This window comes from Charadrius vociferus, unplaced genomic scaffold, assembly GCF_000708025.1.
Source record: "Charadrius vociferus isolate BGI_N301 unplaced genomic scaffold, ASM70802v2 scaffold633, whole genome shotgun sequence".
Taxonomy (NCBI): domain Eukaryota; kingdom Metazoa; phylum Chordata; class Aves; order Charadriiformes; family Charadriidae; genus Charadrius; species Charadrius vociferus.
Window position 1 is genome coordinate 141,326 of NW_009647428.1, and position 10,471 is coordinate 151,796.

General features: G+C 45.9%; 1 protein-coding gene across 1 annotated transcript in view; it reads left to right on the plus strand.

The window, feature by feature from the left end:
- Positions 1–8,245, plus strand: part of ZCCHC7 (zinc finger, CCHC domain containing 7) — a 110,215-nt gene extending 101,970 nt beyond the window's left edge. Inside the window, exons 6-8 of the mRNA XM_009880549.1 lie at positions 2,429–2,524; positions 7,230–7,347; positions 7,797–8,245. Coding sequence (XP_009878851.1) covers positions 2,429–2,524; positions 7,230–7,347; positions 7,797–8,245 — 663 coding nt within the window. The remainder of the gene's footprint in view (positions 1–2,428; positions 2,525–7,229; positions 7,348–7,796) is intronic.
- The last annotated feature ends 2,226 nt before the right edge of the window (positions 8,246–10,471 follow it).

A 10,471-nucleotide genomic window follows, 5' to 3' on the forward strand; every position in this document is an offset into this window, starting at 1 on the left:
CTGCGAGCGTTGGGTGGTGGGGGATGTACCTGCGCGCCAGCGCTGCGCGTCACTCGTGCGTCGGGTGCATTATTCCCATCTCCGGCTGCGTGTTCAGCTTCTAGGTTGCACTGAGGCGCGTACCGAAGGCGTGTGTAAAGGCTCTTCGCTTACTAGTTTAGTCCGATGAACGTCTGCGGCGCCCTCTGAGCGTGCTCCGTTTGTCGTCAACATCCATACCACTGGCACTTGTTTTCAAAAGCCCTGTTCAAAACTGTGCAAGGTCTTACTTGTCTTTTTTGTAAAAAGTAATAGTTTTTTGAACTCAGTGCAGATCTTACTCGAGTTGCAAAATAAGAACACTACCGATGACCAGAATCATCATTATTTACGTTGGAGGATGACCGTTCAGCAGAGGAAGGTGTCAGACTTCAGCGGGCGTTCCAGCAGACATCTTGGAATGTAAAGGATCCTGCTGCTGGAATAATACATGGGTTTTTTTGTAGCGGCGTGGTGTTGTTACACTGCACCTTGCAAAGACCAAATAATACAATCGTGTCGCTTTCAGACTGACGTTATGGCTCATTTTAAGGCCCAGCTGGCAAAAAGCGGAGGAGCAACATAATGGCGTTGATTTTATTTTTGACAGGTAGCTGCACTGTACTGGCATTCCATCCGCAGTGGGGACTGACTGGAGGGACCTGTTGGGGTTTTGTGGCCATGTCCTGGTGTGGGTCTCAGTGGCCATCAGCCTTGAAAAGAGATTTAATACGAGTAAAATTCTGTGTGGTGGGAGGGCAGAGGAAGGTATCACTCACAGGATTTATCTCTGCTTTATAGGCGCCCTGTCCAAAGTGGAGGTGATTTCTGGGACCACTCCTCATGCTGAAAACTAACTAGAATCTAAGGGATTCATCCAGTAAATTAAAAACACAGATTTTTCCTGAAGGGCATTATACAAATGCTTGCATTTTGGCGTTGTTTGGTTTTTTACCTTGCCTGTTCTGTGTATTTATCACAAAAGAATACCTGAAAAACTAAGCCGGCTTAGTAAGTCACTTACACACTGCTGTTAGCTGGAGAGCTCTCACTGTAAGACATGGATGAGAAATATACAAATTACTTTATAGGCGGTGTTTCCTTCCTTTCCCCGTTTCCCCGCCTTTTGTCACAAATCACTGTTGGATGTGTCACTCTTCTTCGTCTTCCTTTACCCTCCTTCTGGTGAGTAAATATGAACTGAGGAACATGAATCTGAAACACACATTTAAAGCCAAGGCTGAAGAGGTTCAGAATAAGGTGACCCTGCAAGTGTGATCAGATTCATAAAAAATGGCACTGGAAGATTTCTGTTGTTCCTGGATATTTTACAATCAGTGCTGTCACTCTTGTAGACACTCTGCAGGAGAACACGGCAGCTCTAACAGTGGAATAGCGTGGTGATACGGATTTAAAGAAAAAAGCAATTCCTGTAATGAGCTTTACCAAGTAGTACTAATTTCTTTGACATCGAGGCCACTTTTCCATGCTGCTTTAGCGCCAGAGAGAAGGGAACGCAGGTGATGCCGAAAGCAGTAAGGTTGCTCTTCTGCCCCGCTGCCTTTTAGCCAGAACTCACGCACCCCTTGTTTGTACTTGTGCCAGCTCATGCCAGGCGCGGGCTCCGTGGCTGTTGCTTCTCCAGGGGGTGAGTGTGCTTTGCATGTGTGAAAAGAAAAGGAATAAATATGTTCACCTATTCCACTTAGTGGTGCTAAATAGGGAAAAGAACAAGAGCTGCCTGTTCGCCTGGATTTGATGGAGCATGCTGCATGTTCCTTTGCCCTGCATAAGCCCCAACTTACGGACCGCAGCATCATGTCGCCTCTGCTGGGAGTGGGACCGGTGCCCACTCTCTTGGGGGACCGTCAGGGTCTCCTGCAGCGCCTGCTTCTGGGCATGGCCGCGGGAAGCGGGTGCAGGCTGGGGACGCGGCAGGTGACGGCCCCGTGTCCCCGTCAGATCTTTGCCATACTGCTTTAAGTGCGACTGGTTCAGGAATACACAAATGTGCCTATCCAGCTGGTGGATGCAATATCTGATGGCCCTGTCCATCCCAGGGGATGGCGGGGCATCTGTGAGAGGGGGAAGGGGCTGGGAGACAAGGAGGAAGGGAGAGAGATAAATCAGCAGCCTATTTTCTTGTATTTGGAGCTGAAATAACATGGCCAGGTGGAAGAGATGCTGCAGATGCCTCTTCCCACCTCGTTTGTGATGCTCAGGCTGAACCTTGCTCTGCAAAATTACAGTAATATGAGCCACTTGCTTCCTTTTCAAACTTAACATTCCAACAGCAAGCAGGGTATTGATTTAAGCATAATAAAATTATATTTATGTAATATTAATTTTTTTTTTAATTCTGCATTCGGAATACTGCCAGACCTAATTCTTGCCTATTTCCATCTTTCAGACAAAGCCAGGACCAATCAAGGTGGCCAGTTCTCACTCGGAGCGCTCTGCTTTGGTGTACTGCTACAACTGCTCCCGGAAAGGACACTTTGGATATGTAAGTCTCAGCAGGCTCTGCCTCAGTGTTGAGGATACGCTTGGGGTAGAAATTCATCTCTGCCGCAGTGTGCGGTTGGAGGAAAGATCTGGAAGAGCCAAGTTAATGCGATATGAAGGGCCGCTTTAATGAAATGTTTGTGACTTCGCAGCATTGCTGCAATCAGTGGAGGCCAATGTATAAAGCGCTCTCGCCCATCTAATTTAAAGATACGGAGGAAAAGAGAAGTTACTATCTCTCCTTGGCAGGTTTATTGATTTGTTTTTTAAACCCTAAATCAAAATGAGGCTGCCCGGGAGACAGAATATTCATTGGAAAACAGACAATTGCTGAACAGAGCTTTTTTTTTTTTTCTTACTTTTCTTTTTGTTTTCCTGTGGCCCATAGGGTGAAATATTAGTGCCTTACTGCCGTGTTCAATATCATGTAAGGTTTTTCACCACAATCAGCCCAACGATTTGTATGCCTATTTTAAGAATTTTCTGTTTCTGACTGCTTTTGATGATCCTTACTTGTGGTTTCTTAGTTTAATTCAACATCTGAATTAAGTTTGACATCGTCCTTCTCTAAGTTACACAGTCTGGTGAAGGAGGACATCGTGAGCCATAAGTGGCTTCAGTAAAAACTAGAGGTGTGCTGCATGTTTTAGGACTTCTTGCTGTTGTTTGTGACCTTTTTCAGCCCCCTGTCGGGACAAGTGCAGCCCTCTACCTGCAAATATCAACACTAAACAAATATTCTTTTCTTTTATGGAGTAAGTCCAAAAGCTGCGAGCATTCTAGAAAATGAATGTTACTTGTGCATTGGAAGGGGTTAAGTTTATAGTTTCCTACAGCTTAGAGATAGAAAATTCCCAGCAATTTCCTTCCTTCTCTCCTGCGTGCTCTGCGTGTCAACTCCTACAACTGTTGAAGATGTATCGTTAAAAGCTTGCTGCTCTTTTGGCTAAATAGTTTATCCCCGTGGGGAAGAGTGGGACAGGTAGGGCAGGTTTGCGGGGATCTTCTCATGGCAGAGCTGAAAGATAAACGGAAGATTTTTAATGCCAAGCTGTCTCGGAGATGAGTGAAGATTTTCCTCTTCGAGCGGTGCAGAGAGGCCAGCGCATCCGTCCAGGACATGCTGCTGCCCACGCAGGAGGGTTGGAAGGGGAAAGAAACAAGCAGCGATTGCAGCCCAAGCTCGGTAAGAGAGGAGCGTCTGCCGGCAGCCCGGGGTCAGCCCTGGCACGGCAGGACTAGAGGCGCTGCCTTGGCTGCGGTACGGCAGTCCCAGTCCTTGGCTTCACCTGCAAGACATCGCACAAGACACAGCTACACGTGGCAGCAGTGTGAGACCGCAGCGGTACAGTCATGCAAACAAGCTTGTTCTGCCTGCTGTTTGGGGAGAGAGTTGATAGAACCTATGAAAGCGGTGCTGAAACTGATCCCGCTAAACAAAACCAGAATAAAGCCCCTGCCAGTAATATAAACACTAAAGTGAGCATATATGATAAAAACTGAAGGGACGGGATTGAAGAAGGGAGACTGACTGCTGGCAATGGATAAGGAACTAAACTGTGCAAAAAATGGTGTTCGAGGGAGGCAGCCATAAATGGATACAAATGAGGCTGCTGTAAAAATAATTAGTAAATGTGTGGGAGGAGCTGATAGTAATTACTTGGATAGAAAATGGTAGAAACGGTATAAAATCAGTAAGGGAATAAAGTGACTCAAGGACAACACTTTACGCCTATCAAAGTTAAAGGAGATAAGGCGGTATCTTTACTGTCTTACAATGAGCAGAAATAGCCTGAGCAATGACTGAATGAAAAGGGAAAAGTCAATAACAACACAGAAGGGCAGAAATACCAGATCTTTCTATAGGCACACAGAAAAACGTCCAGGACACACATCAGATTATGTAATGATAACTGAGTATTTGCACTCAAATCACTAAACCTTCCATCCAAGAATGGCTGAGGAAATTGGACTGGCAGCCGGCGTGTGCGTCTTCACAGCGACCCAGCTGGACAGGCGATGCATCTGGGGTTCGCTGCTGTCACTGGCTAAGAAAACTGAGGTCCTAATCAGTGCCTGAGTTCGTGCGGTGAGCGACTCCCTCAGAGCTTGAAAGATTTGCCTGTAATGTAAGGGGGGAAAAAAGGGAGGGGTTGCTGACAGAGGTTTTTTTTAAATGTAAGTATTTTTAAGCAGGTGAAAAATACTCATGATGACAAGCATCTCTTAACATTTTTCCCACTTTTATACCTCAGGAACCCTGCTTAAATGCCTCTTTTAAGCAGTTAAAGCACAGGAATGACAAAGTGACCAAGAAGAAAAGGCAGGGGTTAGTTTTATTTAGATGCAGCATAATCAGTGCTTCCCACTGCAGTCCATTTCCTTTCATGTTACCTTTTAATCTAGTTTAGGAGCATCTGAAATTCCTTTTCTTTGCTAGAGGTCTAGAGAGACCTTTCCCAAAAACAGAGGCAAGAGCAAAAGATTTTCTAAATCCCAGAGTTAACTGTGCAGTTCCAGTAAATAACTCATTGCGGATCACTTCTTGATGTTTGTAGAAATGGAAACAGTTAAAACATAAACTGTCAGAGGTCCCAACACCTGGCAGTTATGTTCCCTGAATTTTCTGTATTGTTTATTAAGATAGTCATGCTTTTATGTAAACTACGGATTTAATAAGGACAAGGAATCTTATTTACTTTAGTAGACTTGACATCATCATTCATTTCATAGCAGTTCACACATCCAAAACGTTGTCTCTTCTGGTCCACAACAAAGATGATACGCTCATTTTAAGGGCCATCCCTGTCGGAAAGTTAAGAGGCTGGGCGAGTTAATGAGGGACAGCCCACTGCATTATTCGGGCTGCAGCAAGTTCTCAAGGCAGCAGGGATAAGGAATCCTATGGTATCCGCAGATGTGCCTTGCATTCACATCCCAGCGTGCCAGTCACGCCGAAAATTCCTCCTGCAGGTTGGTAGCAGGCTCTGCTCGATACCTCCAGTGCTGAAGGCTCTCCCAAGAGCATTTAACAGCACACAGTGTACAGCAGCAGTGGCAGCTTACGTGAGAGGGAATGATATAGCCAAGTGCATATTGGACATCGCTGAGCTGAGTTATCAATGCAGGGGAGATAAAGAGGAAAAGAGGGGCTCCGATTTGGGTGGCATGTGCATTTCATTCACTAAGGCTTCCCTGTCAGCACATTAACAAAAGAAAAATAATGAATGGGCCATGTGCCTGCAGAGCAAGCCCTAGATTTGACGTGGGATCGAGCAGTACATTTCACAGGTACCACGGAAAGATGAACGCGTCTTTGCATACTGCTGTGTAAAGCCAATCTGTGTGGTTTTCAGTAACTTCTCGGGCAATGTGTAGGGATAATATTTTCTTTCATTTATTCCAGATAGGCAGGCAGCTTTGTGCCCTGCCTAAAGGCCACTCTTAGGTTTCACTCATGTGAAACACAGGTATTTGAAGTGTCATTTCTCTCTTACGCTTTTCTTTCCTCTTAAATCTGAGGGAGGTAGATGGAGGACCCAGGAAAGGTGAGAGAGGAGGTTTCTTTGTGGGGCGGTAGCTGGCTGTTGAAGGTATTCAGTGTGAAACCCAGTCTGTCTTCCAGGATATGCATCTCTCAGATGAATAACTGCTGAGGAGGGCCTCAGGCGACGGGTGGACTTGCATGCCCGCTCCTAGATCCCTATCAGCCTGATTTCGCAGGGGGGTAAGGCTGCGCCTTCATAGGCTCCAGCTACGAGCTGCCATTGCTCGTCCGCGCTCCTCCGTGCACGTGGAGACGAGATGGCTGTCACACAACCTAGCCTGTCCTTTTGGAGGACACCAGAGAGAGTAACCTGGTTCTTCATTTAATTTCAGCCAAGCAAAGACCAAATAAAGCTGAGAAATATGAATTACATCTGAAACACATCTTTGATGAGGACACACAGGGAAAGGGGGTGCCAGAGGCGGCACAGAGTGGCAGAAATAGCAAACGCAGGAAGAAAAGCTGCCTAGCTTGTGGTGGAGCATCGGGGTAAGCGAAAGATCCCGACAGTTTCTTGAAGGTGGCAAGCCCAGAGTTCACTGGATTTGGGGGGTGTCCCAGAAGCAGAAAGATGATATTGCAAAGCACACCCGTTAACAACCAATTTACAAGGAGAAGAAAACATCAGTTAGTATCACGTGGTTCCTTGAAAAAAAGACAGAATCATAGGAAGCATTGCAGTTAGCCTGACTTGCAAGACATTGCTAAAACTTTCTGTACAGGGGTGAAAAAATCTGTGTTCCTGAATCACGTGTTTGGGAAATCGACTGACATACACGTGATGGAAAAGCCAGCCCCTTCCCCACCGCAGCCAACTGTTTGGGGCTCCCTCCCTCCTCCCTGCAGGTCCGATGTGTGTGCACGGCAGAGACACCGGCAGGATTTGCATTTGGTTTGTATCTGCGAGAACACTGCATACAGTCAGACAGCCGTCCTGGCTGCAGAAGGGCTGTGTGGGGAGGATGCTGCCCACGGCTCCCCCCCCCTGCTTGCTCCTTCCCTCAGCCCACCGCACCCTCAGAGTCTGCCACATTTCTGCACTTTCTGTACTTTCACTCCAAATGATCCAGGTTGAAAGAGCTCCCCTGCTGTTACAAGTATTTTCTTCCAGGAAAATTGCAACTCAGCCACATCTAGTGACTTGAATTGTGTTTTGCAGGAGTGCTCAGAGAAGCGAATGCATGGGAGCATGTTCCCTACTTCTCCATTCATCTACTACTACGATGATGAGTGTGAAATCAAGAGAAGAGCAAACAGATTACAAAGAAAGGCTGCAGGTACAGTGTATTTTGGGAGGTCCCTCCTGCCTCTCAGTTCTTTCAAATGCTTTGCTGTGTGGTTGCTGCTTTAACAAATATTTCTGGGATTGTTTTCATGTGTTGGGAAAAGCTATAGGGATCTGAACAGGTAGTGTAATGGTAGTACAAGATTTGTGACTTTGTTCATCTGTGTCTATCACGGAAATTTATTGCGTCAATGCCACTAGGTGGGTGTTGTCAGATGTTTTAATTCTAAAAAACCTACTGACATTAAAAATGCTATAAACTAGCAGGAAGAGGATTAAAGTTGGTTAAGATTCCAGTCTGTTAACAGAAAAAAACACTATGAAAAAAATCTATCAGAGATTTTTTTCTAACTTAACTTCATACATACAAAAGGAAAGCTGTGATGGCTCGGTCTGTGGATTTTCTGCATGGGTATTGAAATAAACTGCTCTGTTTTACAGAACTGCAGGAAGCCGGCCTTCTGCCAGAGCAGTCAGAGACACCGTGGCAGGAAGAAAAACATGGGGGACACAGCCACAAGAAAAAGAGCAAGCCTTGGAAAGAACACAGGAAACGTAACAAAGATGGTGAGCGCCACAAAAAGATGAAGATGTCCCGGGCAGAGAAACACAGAGAAGAGAAACACAGAAGTGATTTTGGAATCGGCCACAATTTGGAGGAGGACTTCCCTAGAGAGTGTAAAAGGCCGGCGGGTAAGGGCAGCAAAATCCATCACAAGTCCATTTTCCAGGCATTCTCAGGCAGCAAGACTGCACATGTGCAGGAGCCTCTGGAACGTGCTAAAAGGAGGAAGAAATGGAAAAAGCAGAAAGATGCTAGTCCTGGTATCGATGAGAATTTATTCCTCATAAAACAGAGGAGGAAGAAGTCCAAACAGAAATCCTGGTGATGAGGAAGGAGATGGGTAGCACTGACATTTACTGGCTCAGGCTCTGCCTTCTGTTTATTTTTGTCCCTCTTTAGCACACTGAATTTGAGTCCGTCCCCAAACCCAGACGGGCATGCCCAGGCACCTGTCACACAACCAACATCCATCGCTGTTCCTGAAAGGGAGCGTGCTCTGTCTGTCGTCAACAGTCCACTTGACAGGCGGGACTTAGTGCTCGTGCCTGGAATGGCTCTACTTCTCAGCAGTCCCAGAATAGGCTGTAATGTTATTTTTCTTGCTTGGGGAGGGGGTGGTGGTGGTGGGGAAAGGAGTCATGCTGGGTTTGGTAGGTTTTGTTTCTTCACCGGTGAGATGTTGATCCCCCTGTCAGAGCAGGATCTGCTGCTAGTGGAGCTGATGCCGGAGATACTTCCACATTAGGAGGAGCTGGGATAGAGTCCGGGGATGCGGATGTAAAGGATGTTCCCCACAGCCACTCAATCCTCTCCAGAGTGCGGCTGGGCACTTCTTCTCTTCTGTCCCTCCTGGAAGGTGCTGCAAAGTCGTGGCCTCGCACTTCGGGTTGTGACAGTCTCCCGCCTCGCGCTCCAACGTGGTGTCGTGGATCCATCACCCACAATGCCATGGCTTTCAGTGCCGAGCGCAGGCGAGCTCTGTGTGAGCCCATTCCGTCTTGGCCGACTTGTCAGCACGGCCGGAGAAAGCAGCTGAGAAATGGAACAGAGTTTACATCTCTAATTAAACCTATCCTCTTTCCCCTTGATGTGGAAGTTGTTTCTGGAGAAAAGATAGCAGAGTATGAAAAATGTACTTGATTCCAGACATACTGTGCTACAATTTAATATTTTTTTTAAATACAGTTATTTTTGTACACTGGAATTAAACAAGTGTGTTGTTAAAAGCTTTGTAAAAATAAATGCTTCATCAAAGGAGCAACCCAAATAAAACGTTACATGGGGGATATAAAAAGATGAAGGTTTGTTCTATGTTTTCCTGCATTACCAAGCACAATTAAAAACACTGTCTGCTTCTCTTTCCTGAGCTGAAGCTACATCACCTCTGCCAAGAGATTTTCTGGTTTCGAAAAGGAAATTATCTGTACTCTACTGATTCATGACCTACTCTACCACTCCTTTTGCTAAGCAATTGATAGTCACTGAGAGCACAATTCCATAAAGGTGCATCTCCTCTCTTAATTCTTACCAACAAACGGGCCTTTGGCTACAGTTGTGTTTTAAAATCAGAACGTATTTGTAACCTGTGCTAATGCAAGGGTATCTGAGGAGGGGAAATGGGTACACTAGAAAAAACTCAGGACTGTCGTTCTGCCAGTAGTATTCTATGCTGGTACTCCCTAAATTCATCAGCTTGTTGTTTGGCAAAGGCGCCAGTGAGAACACCAGTATTTTAGTGTCTGTATCGCCTCATCTCAGAGGTGTTTGGAGTAGAGCTATGCGTGCATAATACTTGGGAACCTAATGCCTAGGTTTGCTTAAGTATGTCCTTGTTGGCAATGGAAATTTATTTTTGCTTAACTTCATTGATTACTTGACTGAAAATTTCTTGGTGATACTGAAAAAAAAGTAAATCACTTTCAGCCCTAATAAAAAAAGTAATAAATTAATTCCGCTCCTGAAAAGACTTGCCCCTAACATTGAAACTCATCTTTTCCCATGTGCTGCGGTTTACATCCCTTTTTGTTTATCAATACCTGGTTCTGTTTGACTAAAAGTCTCCAGTAGCCTTTAGCTGAACCAGCACATAGGCTGGTAGACAGGGAAGGAGGGTTGGTTTAGACTGAGTATTGAGATCAACTCCAACTTCTCTGATGCATTGGTTTGGTCATGTGGCCAGCTAAGTTGTCATGGGATGAGTAAATCTCTTCTCCAGGACCTGCACCCTTCTTTAAAGAGCCACCAAGAGCTCGGGAGATGGTGTTCTTGCTCTCGTGTCCCCTAACACTTCCTTGGACAGAAGTGGTAGGATGAAGGGGATTCCCAAAGGCACCAGATTCTCCATCTGCAAGAGACGGATGGCTCTGCCATCAGGAGTTACCGCTGTCTGGGGTACATAGCAAGCCTGTACCTACTGTGCGCAGACAGCGTGCCAGCCTCGAAGGTCTCTGCCCCTATAAAGGGTGATGGTGTGACTGCTCTCAGAGGATCGCATCCTGGTGGCTGTTCTGCTTCCAGAGATAACTAGAAAGCACATAAGTACAAAAATAGA